General features: G+C 45.2%; 1 protein-coding gene across 2 annotated transcripts in view; it reads right to left on the reverse strand.

Moving 5' to 3' along the window:
* PAPOLA (poly(A) polymerase alpha) overlaps positions 1–19,924 on the reverse strand; it is a 42,240-nt gene extending 22,316 nt beyond the window's left edge. Inside the window, exons 1-7 of one of the 2 annotated variants that reach the window (XM_066608090.1) lie at positions 19,752–19,924; positions 4,092–4,259; positions 3,086–3,152; positions 2,721–2,802; positions 1,849–1,958; positions 1,205–1,258; positions 845–956 (exon numbers count right to left, since the gene is read on the reverse strand). In XM_066608090.1, the coding sequence (XP_066464187.1) occupies positions 845–956; positions 1,205–1,258; positions 1,849–1,958; positions 2,721–2,802; positions 3,086–3,152; positions 4,092–4,259; positions 19,752–19,759 (601 nt within the window). In that variant the 5' untranslated portion in view covers positions 19,760–19,924. The remainder of the gene's footprint in view (positions 1–844; positions 957–1,204; positions 1,259–1,848; positions 1,959–2,720; positions 2,803–3,085; positions 3,153–4,091; positions 4,260–19,751) is intronic. The other variant, XM_066608089.1, reaches the window with a different exon arrangement.
* Between the last annotated feature and the right edge of the window lie 1,212 nt (positions 19,925–21,136).

Raw genomic sequence — 21,136 nt, forward strand, 5'->3', positions numbered from 1 at the left:
CGCTATTTTTCCTGGTAAAGTGATGGACCCCATGACAGAAAACAGTTCATTGTTCTGTCAGGTGCAGCTGGTTTCCATCATTTTGTAGATTCTGCACACAATTTTATTTTTGTTGTTTTGTTTAGTAAAAGGAAGATTATTGGGAGGAAAACTTTGGACTGCGTACATTACACGGGTGGGGGCTGGGACACTTGGTGTGTATATGTAATGTTTATTACAGTATATGACATAGCAATACTTATATATGTACTTAAGATTGACGACAAAAAATTACATTTGGCTCCTAAGTTTGTTTTTAGTCTGGAGCCCTGTACAACAAAATAGTAGGGCAGTACCCGTTTAAAGGGGTAATCGTAAAATATTTCAGCTTTCACCCTTCCACTAGATTGGTGGTGGTTCGACCGCTGGGAGTCCCACGATTATGCAAACGGTGGTCCCGTTTGCCTTGCCTCACTTCTGGTTAGTGCTCCATTTATTTCAAGGAACAGCAGAGATAGCCAAGTGCTATGCGCAGCTATATCCACCAGCCACAATAAAATGAATGAAGCTGCAACGCAGAAGCGCAATCAGCCCTCCATTCACGCTGGCCAATGGTAAGCATCTCAGCTGTTGGATCCCCACCGATCATTCATCACTCATCCAGTGGATAGATGAAAACAGAGATTTCACAAATTGACGAAAAACACCATTTAAGGTTTCTGAAAAAGATTTTTTTTGCAGCTATATCTTCAGGGAGCATCAGAATAGGAGGCATCAAGCAAGCATTAAAAAAAAAATAAAAAAAAGGACCACATAAATGCAAAAGGCCAATTTTGAAAAGCAAGGTCCTATAGAGAAAGCTTACCATTTAGACTACGTATACATCGTATGTCTAAATTCTTCAGCAGGCCATCATCTCGTAGGTCCAAATCCTCAGGAATTGTCTGAAGTGCAAGTCTTGCAAATAAAATATCAATCTGAAAGAAAAATGTACAACAAACAAATAGAAGCAAAATAATACTAAACAGGAACAAGATAAACGTATTTGAATCCATACATAATGAATACAAATTTAAGAAGTCACTAGAGTGGCCATTTAAGCAGCAGTTGAGGGCGACAAAAGGCTTTACACATTTTAATTAACACGTGTGATACTTGAAAAATCAAGATTAGAATATTTACTGAACTTATTACCTCATGGAAATGACAAAATAAAAACAGCTACCTCTATTCCATCAAAGCAAAGCTTGATCACCGGTACAAAAGCTTCTTCTACAGCCTATAAAACAGAGGGGAGAAAACATTTTAATAAGCAATTACATTTTGCCACTGAAGTTAAGGATATATTCACATGCAGCACAACTTTTGCTGAAATTTCAGCAAATGAAGATCTGTTCCATACACTTGAATGGGGTGACAAGTATTTTCCATAATGAAAGCATTATAATTAAATTATACCAGTTACAGGTGACTTCAGAATCAACTGCTGTGGGGGTGTGCATGAGGGAATAACACAATTTCTGATCATATGACTTATTTGAAATTTTTAAGTTTTTCTTTCTGCAGGCTCCCCCTCTAATTGTTAAAGAGGGCGGCTGCTATGTCATCTCCTATGCACAGCATACAAAGAAGATTCTGGCCCTCTATTTCTCAGTAGCACACCAGCAGCAGCATGGAGGACATTATACAGCAGTACTAAATACTGTAAGATGTGAACCCAACACTGGGGTGACCAAGTACATACTAGATGTAGCAGCGTTTGTGTCTCTCTGCCTCACTCTCCCTCTGCAGTTACATAATTAGCATTTTTTTGAGCAATTAAAACAGGAAAACTGTACAGGTAGCTATTAAACTTGGGCGCCCACTTACACGAAGGTCCTTCACTTCATCTTGCAACTTCAATTTATCATAAAAGGAAGAAAAAAAGTCGCTTCTGTCGACATGTCTGGGTGCCACACACAAAGCATCAATATCAGCACCTGAAAACAGATGGATTTCACATTAATGATATGAAAGGGTTATGCAAGTGTTAAAAATGTTTTAATAAACAGTACAAATGCTGTAAAATACTACAAGAATCACTACTCACCCATTCTTCCCCAGCGATATAGCGCTGCAGCTCCCGTAGTTCCACTGATCTTTGTTTACAAACTGCTACCACGTAACAGTGGCAGCCAATCAGTGACTGCAACGGTCTAATGCCATACTACTAGCATCACCGAACAGGCGATAGGAGCCGTGATGCCAGAAGTAGAGCACATGACCGCTGCAGTCACCAACTGGCTGCAGTAGTCAGAGCGTAGCACATGGTAAACTAAAAACCCAGAAGACCACAGGAGCTGCAGAACTGGATCCGCAAAGGAAAAAAAAGGCAAGCAGCAAGTCTTTAAAAATTTTACAGCATTTGCAGCAATTTGTTTTAAAATTTTTAACACTTGGAGAACCCCTTTATTGGGAACGCAAAAACACAATACAGTGATACCTTGGCTTGCGAGCAGCCCCATTGAAAGGAATGACAGAACAGATTAATGCCGTTTCCATTCATTTTAATGGGGAAACTGATTTTGACATGAGTGTCTTGGGTTAAGAGCTTCATTACGGAACAAATTAAACTCTTAACCCAAGGCACCACTGTATAAAAGAGTAATGCCAATGGGTTAATGTTGAATTAAGGTTTTAAGACTTTATATTTAGAGTATTGAAGATTTATTGTTCTCTAACTTCAGATTAAATTTATGTACCTTTTGTATGGACGCCCAATCTGTATGACCCAAAAGTAAATATCTTGCCTCCGACATTCTCAATTACCGACTGTGGTAAATTCTGGTTGAAAAAAAAAAATTAAGAATAGGAGACACTATTATACATTGTAATGTTTGTAGGCTATAAAAGCTTTTTATGGGGCAGTCAATTTTATAAATTGTAAACACAATGGGAGACCAAAACTAGATCAAGACTAGTTGCCAGCTATTATTATTCAGACATCTTTTGGAAAATGAAGGGGCATAGTGGGTGAAAATGCATTTAACAATACTAGACAACGAGTGAGCAAGAAACTCGAGTATTTCAGACTGCATTTGATATTGCCTCAAGTTTGGGAGCTTACCTTGATTTCACTTATATCACGAATCCATTCTTTAACCAAATTGTTCAGTTTCCCCAAAATTAAAATTCTGTAGGAGAGTAAATAATTTGAAGTGATCTATAGACAAAATTGCACAGCTTATAAAATAACTCACAGAAAGTGAGCGATCGGTCAATTCATTGTCCAATCATCGCACTGGCTACACCCGAACACCACACATATCGCTGCGACTAAAGCCCTATTTACACGGGACGATTATCGCTCAAACGATGTCTTTTGTGCGATAATTGTTACATGTAAATTCTTCCATCGTTTGCTTTTCGGCCAAACATTGATTTTATGTTGAGTTTAAAATCCATTGTTCAGCTGGGCAGCTGATAGCAGGGACTGCAGGCTGTGATTCTAATGGGAGCACTGGAAACATTTTTTACAGCTGCTGTCCCGCAGCAGGACAAAGGGGCTGTATGCAGATAACAAACCACCTGCTGTTATCCGCATTCAGCTCAGAAAGGCCCCTTCACATGCAAATGAAGCGAATAAGCTACTAATCTGCATTAAGTGCCCATTAGCAGCTTATGCAAAATGATTGCTCATGCTGTCATTCTCCCCATCTTTTGAATGAATTTTGAGCGATTCCCTTATTTTGAGATTTAGGTTTTCTTTTTTGGATAGAGTAGAACTGCAGGCTATGCTAATCTACACATCGGGGTAATGGAAATTTCAAAAACAGGTCCGAAATGTCAGTGTGAACATGGCCTTATTGTCTTGCTTTGCCTTTATTACCAAAGTAGTGAATGCATGCTTGGTCCAAAAGCTCAACTTCTATCATAACTTTACATGTTGCTGTAAATGATAAAGCAGCACACAATTCAAGCCCTGGGGTGTCAGGACATTCCTTACACATTTGACTTATTGCTACACCTGGTTTCTTGTAATTAGAACCAGTTTCTAAATCTCTTACATATAAGCAGCGCATAGAACAAGTTGTATTGTTGGTTTATGCTACTTATCACCGAGAGAGCCTCACCTCCTCTGTAATTCCTCCTCTTCTTCAAACACACCAAAAGGTTTCAACGTTTCTATGAGTTTCTGCGCGAGGGTGCAATCAGTTTCCTTAGGAGCTGCTAAACTGATAGGGGAGGTGATGCCAAAGTTCTTCTGGGCTTGCTGCGGTGTTCCCTGGTTTGTCAATGGACTAAAGCAAAGAAAGAGTAAAGAAAACCATTAATAAAAGGTTTAAATAAAGGACTACCCCCTTGTATACACACCAGATTTCTTGTGACATCATATACTAAGCAGCCATCCTCTCTGAGAGGACCATCCCTCCAATAGCTGCTTTTGGGGGTTATTGTCTCATAGATGCTTCGCTGTATTTTATTATCACTGACGCTATGAACAATAATTTTTACTTTTATCTTGGAGGCCTCTTTGCCTTTAATTATAAAATCTACTCGGGTTTGCCGCGCGGGAGATCCACAGATCTAGAAGCCCACAGGGATGCATTAGCATCCACAGGGCAATTTAATGCATGCAGATGTGATTTTTTTTCCCCCGGCTTGCGGATTGCATGTGCAGGAAGAAATCACAGCATGTTCTATTTTTCTACGGATCCCGCAGGGACATCTTCTATTGAAGTTAATGGAAGCCGTCCCTGCCGCGGCACACCCGCAGCTGTCACTGTGAATGTGCCGAAAATCCGCGGGAGAGCAGGAGATTTGTGATTAAAAAAAAAAGAAAAAGAAAAAGTGAGTGCGGCGCCGGCATGCCGAGCATATCCACTAGGCAGAGAAAAGGTCATGCCGCGATAGAGGAGAGCCCCGCAGCGCACAGACAGGTGAGTAAATGTAATTTTTGGCCTCATAGCTGCGGGCACGGGTGGAAACCGCTGTGGGATTCCACACTTGGAAACCGTGCGTGCCTGTGGACATGATGGAGGAAATTGTTACTTCCCAAGGACTTTGCTTGTTAGCCAAATGCTGTTTAAGGCAACGTTGGCAAATATGGCCAATCAGCAATTTTTTTTACAACATGTTCAAATATTAGCTGGTAAATGCCAAAGTTAATCCAGACTGTAACCCAGTTCTACTGCTTCCTTTCCACTCCAAAAACCAAATGACTGCACAGTGTCTTGTTCACCTCCAATGAATTAAAGGCCCATTTACATGTAACAAATATCGCTCAAAATTCATTCAAATGAATTTGAATGATAATCATTCAATGTGAATGCGGGGAAAAAAACCAAAACAAAAAAAAAAACACAAAAAACCTTGTTTGTTCGCTGACTTGTCATCTTGTGTAAACGCTTCCCGCTCAGCGTTTCCCATAGAATTTGCGTAAAAAAATAAATAAATGTAGCGATATTGCGATCGCAAGTGTGAAGGCACCCTGAGCCACTAAACAGGAATCCACTGGACTTCTAAGCCAAGAAGGAACATAGATTTAGATCAGTAAAGAAATAATCTTTTCCCACCAGATATCTTCTCAGCTCAGCCTGCACTGGAGGATCAGACGAAACATGTTCCCTTTACAACAAGAGCTCACACACAAAGCCTTGCAACGCATCTAAAGGCCCATTTGCATCAGCCGATTATGGGGGGGGGGGGGGGGGGGGAGCTAATCGGTGATCGTTTCAGCGATAATCTGTGGATTTAAATGTGCGCCCATCGTCCGCTTTTCAGGCACTGCTAGCTGATCATTAAATTTAAGCTAACCTAAAAATCGTCCTTCACTCTTAGCAGTTCTCCACCAGGAGTGCTGATAGCATTGTTTACCCATGGAGAACAAAGGATCTGAGCGCAGATAATAGGCCTAGGGCTATTAGCTGTGTTTAATGAAGGCTTCATTTGCACACTTAATTGGTACTTAAGTAGCTCAAGGCCCATATACATGAGTGGATAGTCGCTCAAAGATGGCTCAAACTATAGTTTGAGCAGTTTTGAGCGATTATTTTGCATAAAAAATAATTGGTATTTAAGTAGCTACTCAGCTACTTAAATACCAATTATGTATGCAAATGAAGCCTTCCTGGAACACAGCTAATAGCCTATGAGCTGCCCTCTGATCCTTTGTTCTCCACGGGAAACAATGCTATCAGCACTCCCCCGTGGAGAACGACTGATAAAAGCCAGTGATGATTTTTAGGTGAGCTTGATTTTGATGATCAGCAAAAAGTGCCCGAAATGCGGGTGCCTCACGCCCCTTTTACACACATCGATTATCGCTAAAACGATCGCAGATTAGCGAATTTTTAGCGATAATCGTCCAGTGTAAATGGGCCTTTAGTAGCTACTTAATACTTTATGCAAAATGATCGCTCAAAGCTGTCACTCAAACTGTCGTTTGAGCGATCATCTGCTGATATAAATGGGCCTTAAACTATATTTCATTTACAATTAGCACAAAACTCGTCAGTAGTTACATTCCACAAAACCTTGGCAAAACCTTGTGTTTTAACAGTTTTTTTCCCCTTACAGATTTCGTCTTTTAAATAGGAGTACAGCACTGGAGAAGCAGCATTTTTACTTCTGCATGGGAATATACCCCAAATCTGCTCACATACATTAAAGGTTGCCTTTCCACAGGGAAATTATAATTTAGCAAATTCGCATCCTATAGGAAATCATTGACCATCCGCAGTTAACTAAATAGCCGCAAATGGTATTGTACGTGATTTGTGGATTTCATGCGTGGGGGGGGGGGGGGGGGGGGGGGCGCGCGACATGCTATATTTTGGTGAGGATCACGCATGCGGGAGCGCATATCTCAATTGATCTCCCGAATGAAAAAAAAAAAATATTAGTGCAGCCACAGTAGAAATCCGGAAGGGCCCGATTTTCCCCGTGGACATGAGACCTAAAGGATCTTACATCCTACAGACATCTGGCGGTAATGAGGATCAAGTACTTAGGATTTCAACATGTCCATAATGTTGTTCTGTCAGGGCAGAAATTTCTAAGGCAGCCCTCTAGCTTTTGCTAAACTACAAATGTAAGAGCCCTTTAACAAGCGGCAGTCAGCCTGTAGGGCTCCATTCATACTAGTATTCAGGCTACCCATAAAAACAGAAGCCACAATGCTCTGCCAGATCATTGTAGGACAGATTTCCCTGGAGTCTGACGGACTTCAGTGACCGACAATGGGGTCAGTCAGGTTCCACCATGGTATCTGTTGCTTTGATTGGAAGAACAGAGATACACATTATTGTGCCCATTATATCTCCCAACCGATGCTTGTGTGTATCACAGCAAACACTGTCCAACAGCTTATACCGCTTGTGAGTGGCAGGAGCTCAAGAGTCAGACTCAGAACGATGACTGCATATCCTAGATCTATGCCATCAATCTCTTGGTATAGAGCGCCAACATCACTACATAAATTATTTTAACTGAGCATTATAGCATAATATGTAAAACCAGCCTTTAGTTAACCGTTAGAGCAGAGGCGCACAAGCTTTTCTGTTTAAAGAGCCACAGTATCATACTAAACTCCTTCCAGTGGCTGCAGTAAGACCTAAAGGGGCTATATTACCATTTTTACATCACCAGTATCTATTTAAACCAGAGAGAAACACACTACATTTTTCTAATCTGCTTTAATTTTTTTGATTATACAATTTTTTTATTCTGTTGCCTATACATGACTATGGGGACTGCATTTAGTGAGATGTATACAGGGCCTTAAAGGAGATGTCCCGCGCCGAAACGGGTTTTTTTTTTTTTAAACCCCCCCCCCGTTCGGCGCGAGACAACCCCGATGCAGGGGTTAAAAAAACCACCCGCACAGCGCTTACCTGAATCCCGGCGGTCCGGCGTCTTCATACTCACCTGCTGAAGATGGCCGCCGGGATCCTCTGTCTTCATGGACCGCAGGGCTTCTGTGCGGTCCATTGCCGATTCCAGCCTCCTGATTGGCTGGAATCGGCACGTGACGGGGCGGAGCTACACGGAGCTACACGGAGCCCCATTCAGAAAAGAAGAAGACCCGGACTGCGCAAGCGCGGCTAATTTGGCCATCGGAGGGCGAAAATTAGTCGGCACCATGGAGACGAGGACGCCAGCAACGGAGCAGGTAAGTATAAAACTTTTGATAACTTCTGTATGGCTCATAATTAATGCACAATGTACATTACAAAGTGCATTATTATGGCCATGCAGAAGTGTATAGACCCACTTGCTGCCTCGGGACAACCCCTTTAAAATAAGCTTTCATTTCATCACAGCCACAATACTGTGACAAACAGTGGTGAGCAGCAGCTTATTCATATGTGATTGCTAATTATTTAAAGGGATTTTCTGAGACTCCATTACTGATGAGTTATCCCCAGGATCGCCATTTGGGATTCCCACTGATCAACTGACTGAAGAGGCCAGTGATGGAACTGAGCTGCAATACCAGCCATTGCCACTATACAATGTACAGTGCTGTGCCTGGTGTGAACTGAAGTGATAGTGGCGCTCACTTGAGTGTTGCAGTCACTTCAATCAACAGATTGGCAGGGATCTTGCACAACGGACCGCTGCCAATGAGTTATCCTCAGGATAGGTCATCAATAGTGTAGTGCTGGAAAAACCCTTTAAAAGTTAGAAATCCATGGCAGCATTCTGTGTGTTTATGCACAGAATATGCAGTAAAGCTGCCACGGATCCGCAAGCAGGTTAGCCTCATTCAATGGGTCTAATAAGCACACAGAAAACCCGATTTCATCTTAAGTAGTAACTTTTTTGCACCATCGCTGCAGTTAACTGAATGGGTCACTTAATGCAGACCTGATTTGGAATTGTCAAATACTGCCATGTGAACAGGGGCTAAAACATATCAATATGCATCATTCTTTATGCCTATTACGATAAGCTTTAAACTAGTGCTATATGAGGGCTTTTGGCCGTGACAGTTGCTGCACAATGAAAAAGAAAACCAACATGCCCTGCGACCTCACGCTCACATTTCATCAGGTCGCAGCTTGCCACAACAATGGATTGCAAAAAAAAAAAAAAAGCCAAGCTCGATTGATATTTGCAACCTGCAATTCTTTTTCACTTCAATGCAACTGTGAGGTCGCTAGGCTACAGTCATGCAGACCCTATAGCCTTAAGGCTCATGCCCACTGCGGGTTACGCCCACGGATTTACGCTGTGGGAGAACTGCGATTAACAGCGGGATAGTGGCTGCGAGTGATCACGGAATTCCACGGTCTCCATTAATATGCTATATTAATGGAGACCTCCCGCAGTGTAAATCCACGGCAAATAGAACATGCCGCAAGTGAGCATTGGAAGGCAGAAAGGCATTAGGTTTAATAGAACCCAATAGCTGCGGAATTCTCGCGTGGATTTCCGCCTCGGGAAATGCAATAGAAATCCATCCATGGGCATTCGCCTCAGTATTACAGTCAATATAATAAAATACTCTCCTAAAACAAGAAAAAGGGGAAGCCAACATACATTTGTCCACAGGATAGGTTGAATGTATGATCGTGGGGACACCCAGCAATCACAAGTAGAGCGCTCCGGAGTGGTCAGACACGCGCATTACCGCTCCATTGATGGAGATGGCATAGTGCTATAATCAGTGGTCAGACACGCACATTACCGCTCCATTGATGGAGATGGCATAGTGCTATAATCCGCTTTCTCCGGAAGGCTGTAATTATACGGACTAATGCAAGCTGCACATGAAACACTCGGGCACAAATCACATAAGGCACCCGGTCCGTGTGAAGTGCAGGACACCACACATTACATGCAACATTCTCATACGATACACAAAAATGAGGCATGCAATTATTTTTCTTTTACCGTCTGATAATGTAAGCGAAAAAAACAGGGTATTCCAATGAATGGCTTCATTTTCCATGCGAATTCTGTCTGTGTCGAACAGAACTTTTTTCGGCCCTGTAAATATGGCCTTAGACTACATTCACACGGACGAACGCTTGCCAACGTGCGGTTTACCCGTTTTTCATTCACTTCTCTGAAATTCCAATCCTCCGGCGCTTCTTTCACAGGGGTCAGAGGATCGGCAAGTGTTTTCCATTGATTTCAATGAGAAACACCACATTGCACGGCATGTAATGTGTTTGACTGTCCATTGATGTGTTCCAAGGGTTTTGAAAAAAATAGGACAGCAATTTTTAATCTCACAGTATCGCTGTGCGGGAAAACATCACTCATGTGTATGACTATTCAAACAAATGGAGTTCATATTTGCTCTCGTGTGAATGTAGCCGTAAGTCCAATAGATGGCGAGGAGCAGTAGTGTTGCATGTGTGATCACCAAGCCATTCACACAGGGCACCTAAGAGCCATGTCCTCATTGCTGGGTATCTCAATGGTCATATCGATCACCTATCCTGTAGATAGGTGGTAAATGCTTATGGGCCAACCCTTTTAAACAAATCATGTAGTTATCATCACATTATTGCATGCAGATACATTTGCACAATGAGTACAAGGTTCAGAATTTTCACACAAAAACCACAAAGTATCAGTGTTGGGCTAACTACACACGGGCGAGGACCATATTGGGCAGTGAAAGCCTCGTAGATGGAAGGCCCTTTCATGTGTAAACAGCCTCATGTCCACGGGCGGACCGGATTCCACATGCGGTCGCCTGTAGCAGAATTGGACCTTGCCCACGGCCGAGGACACTGCAGTTACCTGTCCAGGTCTTCTATTTCCGAGTCTGCAGATGTATGTGGCGGCGCAGTTTTTCTTGCTATCCCTGCGGAATCCGCAGCCCATCCACAGTTCAATTACATATGGGTCGCAGATTGGAAGGCTTCCATTGACTTCAACGGAAGCCGCCCGTGCAGGATTTGGGCTGAAAAAGGAGCATGATGTGATTTTTTACCCCCAAAACAAAAAGGTCCGCAAATCAAATCTGCATGCTTTACTTGTGGACATCCATGTATTTCTTTGGGCGGCTTGATTTGTGGATCCTCTGCGCGGGTGACCCATGCAGATTTTGCAAATCACATCCGCCCGTGGACATGGGACCTAAACATGAAAATGCTTTGATTGGGTGAGAATGTGTATAAGTGTGTAAGTTACTGGCTCAGTGATAAAGGGTGGTTATTAACGGTACATTACCAGTCACCGTTACCAGTGGGATACCACAGGGGGCAGTATTGGGCCCTATTCTTTTTAATATTTATGACCTGGTAGAAGGATTGCACAGTAAAATATCAATATTTTCAGATGATACAAAACTATGTAAAGTAATTAACACAAGAGAGGACACAAGTAAATTGCAAGAGGATCTGGATAAGTTGGGTGCTTGGATAGAAAAGTGGCAAATGAGGTTTAACACGGATAAATGTAAAGCTTTGCACATGGGCAGAGGAAATCCATGCCACTATTACACACTAAATAGGAAACACTGACATGTAAAAGGACTTGGGGATTTTAGTTAACTGTAAGCTTAATTGGAGCAACCAGTGTCAGGCAGCTGCTGCCAAGGCAAATAGGATCATGGTGTGCATCAAAAGAGGTCTAGGGGCACATGACGGGGACATTGTTCTTCCTCTTTACCAGCACTCAAGGAGGACATATCAGAGCTAAAGATGGCTAAAGGTTGACCTAATAACTATGTATAAAAACATCAGGGGAAAATACAGAGATCTTGCCTATCATCTATTTATACCCAGGACTGTGACTGTAACAAGGGGGCATCCTCTACATCCAGAGCAGTGTTTCCCAAATTTCAGTCCTCACGGACCCCCGCAGCTCATGTTTTCAGGATCTCCTATAGTAACACCCGTGGCAATGTCTGAGGCCCCGACAATCACATCATTTGTGCAATACTGAAAACATGACTGTAAGAACAGTGAGACTATGTAACTCTTTGCCTGAGGACGTGGTGATGGTGAACTCCCTAGAAGAGTACAAGAGGGGCTGGATGCCTTTCTTGGGCGATATATTACATGTTATGGTCACTGATTACTTCAGAAGGGTCGATGATCCGGGATTATTCTGATTGCAAGACTGAAGTCAGAAAGGAATTTTTCCAATAAATGGGAAAAATTTGCTTCTACCTCGAGTTTTTTTTGCCTTCCTCTGGATCAACATTGGAGCAGAAATAGGCTAAACTGGATGGACATATCTTTTTTTCAGCCTAACATACTATATTACATATCTGTCGGCTCAAACATGATGTCCAAATTGCAGGCATCATGTTAAAGAGCAGTAGGAGCTGAGCAGACTGATATATACCATGTTTCCCGAAAATAAGACCCTGTCCTACATTAATTTTTGCCTCAAAAGAAGCAGAGTCTTAAACTTGGACACAGACATCGGTGGCAGAGTCACGCTGCTGCAGTCCTCAGCGCTGACAGGATTCTCTTCTCCTGGTAACTGGGCTTTGAATACCCCACCTCCGGTAACTGATGTGGTTCATCGAGCGCCGTCTCTAATTGGCTGGTGCTCGAGCCAATCACAGTGCTTACAGGAGGCGGGATATTTAAAGACCAGTTACCAGGAGAAGAGAATCCTGTCAGCGCTGAGGATTGCAGCCTGCTGCAGCGTGGAGACCAGCGCGAGGGACACAGACGCTGGTGGCTAGATAAGCAATAAGGTAAAAAAAAAAAAGCAATCAATCACCTAGCCGCCGACGTCTGTGTCCCTTGCGATGGTCCCCACGCTGCTGCAGTTCTCAGTGCTGACAGGATTCTCTTCTGGTGACTGAGGTTTGAATAGCCCGACCCAGTAAGCGCTGTGATTGGATCGAGCTCAGCCAATCAGAGCCAGCGATCGATGAACCAAATCACAGCCATTCACGGATGTAATTCACTGGACGGCTGTGAATGATCATGGCCCGATCCAATCACAGACCTCTCTTACCGGAGGCGGGGTATTTAAAGCCCTGTCACCAGAAGAGAATCCTGTCAGCGCTCAGGACTGCAGCCTGCCACATCACCGGAGACTAGCGCGAAGGAAACAGATGTCGGCAGCTAGGTAAGTTTCTTTGTTTTTTTTTTTAAACCTAGTGTAGCTAAGGCTTATTTTCTGGGGAGGGCTTATATTTCAAGTCCCCCCCTCCACCAAAAATAGGGGTAGGGATCATCATCAAGGTAGGGCTTATTTTGGGGGAAAAAATGGTAGTTCTGTGGGAAAATATTCAGTAGAACCTGTGATTCATTCATATATATCCCTGCACATTCTGAGCTTCAGCATCTACTAGGCAGTCCTATATGTAATTGGCAGTTATGAATGACTGTACATACAGAGTTAGCTGTCGATCACTGATAGCTCCGCCCATCGGACTGTTCAGCTCAGAATGGGCAGATATAAATGAATAAAATACAAGCTATACTGAATCTTTCCCCATGAAACTATATATCAAATAGCTCAGCTCCTCCTGCTCTATAACAGGATATCCTCAGAATTGACTGCAATTTCAATGTGACATGTGATATTTGTCTCTTTTCTCAAATTCTATCACTTGCTTGTTCCATCACAAATACCAAAACTCATTATAGTAAACGGGCCCCAGCTGACAACACTTGCCTTCTGCCATTTTGACACATCTGGTGGCAGTTTTATTCTCATTCTTCTGTACCAAAACAGCGCAGTAGAAGGGAGATGTGAACAGAGTCTTACTTATAGATCGAACATGCTGGGCCATACAGCTTCAATCGGTCCATATACACACAGGTGAGAAAGCATGTATTTTCTGACTGGATACAACTGTGAAAGGCTGACAAATACTCGCAGGCTGAAAGACAACGATGAGCCTTATCAGGAGTTCACAGAGGGATACAGTTGATACTATTGTTTCAACATGGCCGGGGTACGGAGAGCACAGCTGTATACCAACTGAGTGCTCCGTGAACAGCCGGAGTATGGAGAACACAGCGGTCCAGCTGTTTTTGCATACCCCGCTTGGAAAGCTCAGCTGTATAACAGCTGAAAGCTCCGAGAAGAGAACGGCTAGACGCAGAAGACAAGTGGCCCCGCTTATCTTCTGCATACCCTGCTCCGAGCGCAAAGTGATCACTCAAAACTGCCAATCAAGCTTCCGTTTGAGCGATCATCTTGCCCTGTAAATGAACACAACTATTATCACTCAAAAGATGTCTTGAGCGAGAATCGTTGTGTCTAAACCAAGCATAAGGCGGTGTGGCCCCTTCTATGTGCTTTTCATGTTATAGAGGGGTCTGACAGATGGGCTCATTTTAATAACTAAGCCAACCCCCTTGCATTGGCCATAAGAGAAGCGGCAACCTTAATTAAAATTAGCCAGCCAACAACCTTGATGATGTGATGGGAACAGAGAGGGGCCATACCATCTGTTTGGTGTTAGGACTGGGCTGAAATTGCAGATCTGACTCCTAGGGTCAGGCCAGGCGTGATACTGATTCCACTGCAAAATACACAGTGTGAACTTGCCCTTACAGTACCGACAGGGTGGATGAGAAAACTCACCCACACGATGCAGAGAAGCATCCCTACTCTGCAGGTTTTCAGCATAGATGAAAGGGGCGTTCCAGGACGTTTGCTTTTCGCTATTGGTGACTGACAGGTCATCAACAGGTAATCAGAGGCGACCCGCCACTCAGCTGATTTTCCCTGCCACTATCAGTAGAGGAAGCAGAAAGCACTAACCATAGTGCAGTGGCTTGGGCTGGTATCGCAGGCACAGCTCTCGTATTCAATGGAAACTATGCTGCAGCACCAACCCGAACACTATACAATGGTCAGCGCTTTCTTGTTGGTGCCCTGACAGCGGCACTGGAACTCAGCTGATCGCCACGGATTTAAGCAGTGGATCCCCGCTGATCATCTATTGATGATCTATCAGTCAACTATAGCGAAAGTTAAAAATGTCCTGGAAAACCCTTTAAAATGAGTGGGTGATATCTGCGCCCAAAAACCGCACATTATACGCAAATTTTAAAGCAGATTTTCTGGTTCATTTTGGGCTCCTTTACACTGGCGAAAAAATAGTGCGTGATTTGTGTGTTGCGGGGTGCACAAATATGAAACCCATTCTTTTGCATGGGTTCATTCATACTTGTGATGTTTCCCTGCATGGCACCGCGATGCAGATAACATCGCAGCAAGTTCTACCGTTTTGTGATATCGCCCATTGCTTTCAATGGGGGTGGCAGCAGAACCAACCCCATTGAAATCAATGGAAGAAGTTTGCCATCTCCTGCTGCGGCTATGACAGCTGCGTTGGGGATAAAGGGAACGCTGCAGGGATGCAAGGCGGTTTCTTTGTGAAAACACCTCACATCTAGGCCTTTTCACAAGGACTGCGAGGGTGATATCAGGCCGTGAAATCGCTCTCGCCAGTGTGCATGAGCCCTCAGCAGAGGTCAGCCTCTGGACGTAAACAAAAATGTTTCCACTTACTGACTGAAACTTAAAAATGGTGAATAAGGCTGGCTGTCCATGTGCGATAGTTCATAGTGATCCGCGGCGATAAATCGCACGCGGATCCTGCTTGAAATGTTTTCCATAGGAAGACTATGGAAAGTGCAGCCCGATGTACACGAGGGGGAGATCTATTGCAGCTTTCCTCTTGCGTCTAAAAACAATCGCAGCATACCGCGATTTTCCGAAATGAAAATATCATTATGATAGATTTATCGCGGAAAATGGCGGTGACTTAAGTGTTCTCTCACGGCGTTAAAGCGCAACGTCCGTGGACAGGCAGCCTTATACTACAGTAGGGAAAAGAGTCAGACAACCTCCCCTCAATCTTCTACAGATATTTTCCCCAATTATACCAAGCAGGCCTGAACTTCCCCAGCACATCGCTGCGCTCACATGGCAGATTCCCCGCAGAGTTTTCCACATGTAATCCACCTAAAGAACTGTGGCAGAAACCCACATTATTTAGCCCTGTTATGCTCCATTCACACAAGTGTAAATATGAGCTGCATTCTATTGAATGGAGTTATACACATGAGCGGTGTTTTCCTTCACAGCGATGTAAAAATCGCTTTATGTCCAATTTTTCGTGGCCCTCAGAACGCATCGCCCATTGTTTTCAATGGGACAGTGAGACATCGCATGCTGTGTTATGTGCACGCGAGTACGACTTAAGGTTTCGCATTGAAATCATTGGGAAACACTTGGTTGATCCTCTGATGTGTGTAAAACAAGTGCTGGGGGATTACAATGTCATAGAAGTGACGCGAGGCGCTTTTGCATGATAGACGCAATGCATCCGCAGGTAAGACGCACGTTGATAAGCACGATATTCGGCTGGATTTCTCGCTTGATGGTAGCCTTAATGGGCAAAATCAGGAACGCTTTCCTGTGAGAGTTCCGTCCGATTGCGATATGGTTGGAACTTGCATGGGAAAATAACCGTTGATCTCAATGGGTTACTTTACATGAGCGATGTTTTGCTTGCACCAATAGTGCAAGCATGAAAAATTGCAGCATGTCCTATTTTGGGCATTATTTCCTATGGGAGCCCAAGAAAGAAAATTGACGACGCACTCATGCCATTTTTATGTGTGGTTTTCTGTTTTTACTATTAGCACATGAGATTTTCACCTGCATGGAAACCACACATGCAGCAATGCGGTTCTCTCAGAAAATGCATCGCAATTACATATAACATTGTAGATTGTGTGTGATATCGTTCCAGGTTTCTCAGACAGATATCACACTCTTCCATATAAATACAGCCTAATGGTGCTTTTACACAGGAAGAGCTGGCGGGCAAGTGATGCTCGCTACTGTGCTGTTACACAGGAGCAAGTACCGCTCACAGCACAGCCAGCATGGAGGCGGAGCAGGCCATGGAGCGTCCTCCCTTCACTGTAACCAGTCGTTCAGAAGTGACTGACTGCTGTTTACACTGTACGGCTGGTCATTCAGTACTCTGCATGCGTTTACAGGAATAATGACCCATAACCGTCCCGTGTAACATGGCCATAAGGCTTGGGCTTCAACGTACAGCTTGCAGCATGGCCCCGTTACATTGAACCCTAATGTAATGAACACATCTGTAGCGACATAAGTCTCTTATTTCATAAGATTGTCAGGCCAAGACAACTCAGGAGTCACTGATTGTGTTCCGTATGTTAGGACGCGGAGCAGCAGGGTGCGATGAGGGTCACCCCGTGCCATCCTACAGCTTAGGACGGTCTCACACAGGCATCCAGATTCTGCTTGTGGGATTCCGCAGCAGAATCTGGCTCTGACCTCGGCGACCCCGCGTACCTGCTGTTTCTGTATTGCAGCTGACCATGGATGCTCACCGTTGGTCATGCGCAGTACAGTTTGTTTCCCCTGCTAGGCGATGCCGTCGGTACCCACAGCCTTTACAAAATGCTAATTACAGATGGGCTGCGGGTCGGTCGGCTTCCGTTGACTTCAATGGAAACAATCTAAGCAGATTCCGCAGAAAAATAGAACATGCTGCGATTTTAACCCTTTCCAATCCACTGTCTGACCTCTGAAGACATTATGATTTAAGGCTGTACAGCTCTGATGTTGGAAGACATCTGTCGGGGTTCTCTTACTGTATATTGCCAGTCTCTCTGCTGTCGGAGCCTATCCAATGTGTCACCTCATGCAGTACTGGCTTTAGCCAGCATATAGCGCCGTTGTATAATGGCAGAAAAAGAGTAAGGCTAGGGTCACACAGGGCGGATTTTCGTCGGAAATCTCGCGGTTTGGCCGCAGCAAAAACCACGAGATTTCCGCCGGGAGAACCGCCGCGGTTTAAGCCGCGGCGGCTTTGAAGCGGCCCGGCCGCTCGCTCTTTCGCTGCGGCCGGCGCTTCCATAGAGGAGAGCGCGGCCGCAGCGGAATGGAAAAAAGAATGGACATGCTGCTTCTTTTGAAACCGCGGCTGCGGCCGCCACAGCCGCGGTTTCAACCGGATTTACCGCAGCGGATTAGCCGTCCCGTGTGGACGAGATTTCTGAGAAATCTCATCCACATGGCTGGCTAATCCCGGGATTAACGGCCGCGGGTGGTTTTGCCGCGGGCGGATCTGCTGCGGCAAAACCGCGGCAAATCCGCCCTGTGTGACCCTAGGCTTAGCCCCCTAGGAAAACCAGGATACAAATTGGATTGGAAAGGGTTAAATCCGCTCACACAAATCGCAATCACTATCTGCTCAACCGAGCAGACATGTGAACGGTCTATGTTTTCAGTGTGTGCGGAATATCGTGGATCGGCTGCACAGGTGACGATGGCGAATTCTGCAATTGAAATCTGGTGCTGTGAGACTGGCCTAAGGCCTATGGACACGGGCGTTTTGGTAAACTGCTGCTGACCACGTATGGCTACGAGCGCACTGCGTATATAACACAAAGCAGGCGCAGGGCGACGTTTTGGTTTTATTTCCAGCTGTTTCATAGCAGGGTTGCTTATGAAAACCCCCGACATACACAATGTATTACATACGGACAGCGCTGACTACTCTGCCTATACAGATGTATAGCGCCCACGCTGCGTGGTACGCAGAGAAATAGCGCGTGCTGCCATCTGTTTCTTGTCCGTATCTACACATAGCAATGAACTATTCCATTCACCATGTATTAGGCCTTCTGTACACAGGCAGATTTACATTGCAGAGTCCGCGGTGGGCGCCCGCCTCCGGACTCCGCAGCAAATACTGCTTTATAGCATTTAAGTGCAAACTGCCATTTGATCTCCACAAATGGAAATCGACTGCGATTTTCCGCTCACGGAGAAGAAATGGCAGCATGCTACGATTTTGTATGGGCTACGCACTGCCGGCTTCCGTTGGGGTCAATGGAAGCCATCAGTCCCCCGGCCCTTCGGCAATGAGCCCTGCAGGTATCGCAGGATCCGCGCCATTGCCGGGCGCTGGCGCCTACTGTGCACGTACATCCGCAGCCTCCCAAAAGACGCCAGTCAGTTCAACGAACTCTGCTGCGGGGATCCGTCCCGCCCGTGTGCAGGAGGCCAACAGTGAATAACCACCATGACATGAGCCCACAGGGCGGCTCCCGCGAGCGTAATGTCCCTGCGTGCTGCGCGGGGAATGGAGACAGTGTGTACAACGATCCCCACTCCCCGCTCGCTGGCCTTTATTGCGTATAACACACAGAGCGCGGCGTGTTCTATATTACCGTGTATTACAGGCGATAGAGCCCATATTGTTCGCTATGGGTGTGTAATAAACGCTGTACATACTGGATACATTGTGTGCGTGCGCCATTTATGTGCAGCACCGCTAAGTGACAATGCAAACACCGCCCCCCTACGTGGCGACACCTGCTCACAGCGGTAAAACACTGCGTCTTACGGATACGCCGGTGAGCCGGCGTTCGCTAGGCCCGCAGGCGGATTCACGGTGGATTTCACTCCTTTACTCTGAGAAGGCGTAATCTGCCGTGAACATCCAGTAGTCGCACGCCCCGCGGACCGCCCCTCGCCATCACCCTAAATATAACGGCAGCCATCAGGACTTCCCATTGTTTTCACGGTCCATTAATACACACGGCTGTTGCCATAGATACGATGGCGGCCAGCACCGGCCCTTACATTACCTGCGGTGTGACTGGGGCAGGTGGGACACAATGGCAGGTTATGGAGAAGGTGACGGCAGCCATTGCATCCCCCCTCTACCCATAATGAGAGCTAGGAGGGAGAGGGCTGCAGCGCTGCGGCCCCCGGGGCGGTTACCTCACAGCCGGGTCACCCGCAGCTAATGACGTAATGCCCGCTCAGTCCCCACACCCGGTACTCACAAAGGCATGGTGACCTCACTCCTCCCTCCGCCCGCCGACCCTGGGCATCAGGAAGCCGGCTCACTCCACGACAAACCCGGCTTGGAGGACAACAATGAGCGACCGGAACCTGCCGCCTAAACGCTTCCCGTCTGTCCCAACATGGCGCCCGCCGCTACCACAGCAACGTTCTGGAATACGTCAACGTCGCGACGCCAGTGCGTGCTCTGCTTAACCACGCCCACTGGCTTCCACAGGCGTCATGGGAGATGTAGTTCTATACTCAGCAGCGACACCTGCCGACCGTTGCTAGGATTACTAGTGTAAAATATCTAGTATTTCACCGGTTTTGTTATATCTGTCATTCACACATTAAACAGATGGACGTATTTTAGTCCCGTTATGTGAAAATCACGGCCGCATAACGGGATGAAATGAAACCACTGCTTTCAATGCTTTTGTTTCCACTTTTGGGATTCTCGCGCGCTAATACTACGTACAAGAGAAGTTAGGACTTGTGCTATCTTTATCGCAGGTAGTTTTTTGCAATAGTGCAAAATGTGAAGGGTTAAAAGAAAAACAAAATGGTTTTGACTGGTTCATGCAGTAATATACTCCATAGCGGCAGACATATTTGCGCCAGTCTGTTTGAGCTCTTAGGACTTCTTCAGACAAATACGCAAATAAGTTCGCCGTGACAGAGCGTATTTGTACATGAACCAGTCCAAAATTTTTGTTTAAACTTTGCGTTCTTGTACACGGAAAAAAAGCAGAAAGATAGGGCCGGACTGATCTTTTCTCGCATGTCTAAAAACTACGGCAAGGCCTATTTTATCTTGCGTGCAGTAATTGTGCGCAGGAAGCACGCCCGTGAAAATGAAACCATTGAAATCAATGGTTTCGCTTAGTCACATTTTGCAGGCGTAATTTTCAGGTCCGCAGAAACGTTCCGAAAACATGACCATCTGTTTAATCCCTCACCCCAATACCGCGATCATCTAGTAGTCATATTACATATTACATTGACACAGAGCCATCATGTGATTATTTGGCCAGTTCCTGGCTGCAGTGATCACGTGTTTGTCCACATGATCGCTCTGCTGAGAACAGCGACCAGCAACACAGGGACAAGATTTTTTTTTTTTAATTTTTAGACATTTCACCAAATAAATAAAATTATTTTTTCCCCCTCTCAACCACTGGAAATTGAGGGGTTTACTTAATCCACTTCCAAAAAGACTGTGTCTCGCTGTGTTGTCCAGGCTGTTCTACACTGGCTATTCACAGGCGCGATCCCACTACTGATCGGCATGGGGGTTTTGACCTGCTCCGTTTCCGACCTGGGCCGGTTCACCCCTCCTTAGACAACCTGGTGGCTCTGAGCTCCCCCAAAGTCACCATATTGA

This window comes from Eleutherodactylus coqui, chromosome 6, assembly GCF_035609145.1.
Source record: "Eleutherodactylus coqui strain aEleCoq1 chromosome 6, aEleCoq1.hap1, whole genome shotgun sequence".
NCBI classification, from domain to species: domain Eukaryota; kingdom Metazoa; phylum Chordata; class Amphibia; order Anura; family Eleutherodactylidae; genus Eleutherodactylus; species Eleutherodactylus coqui.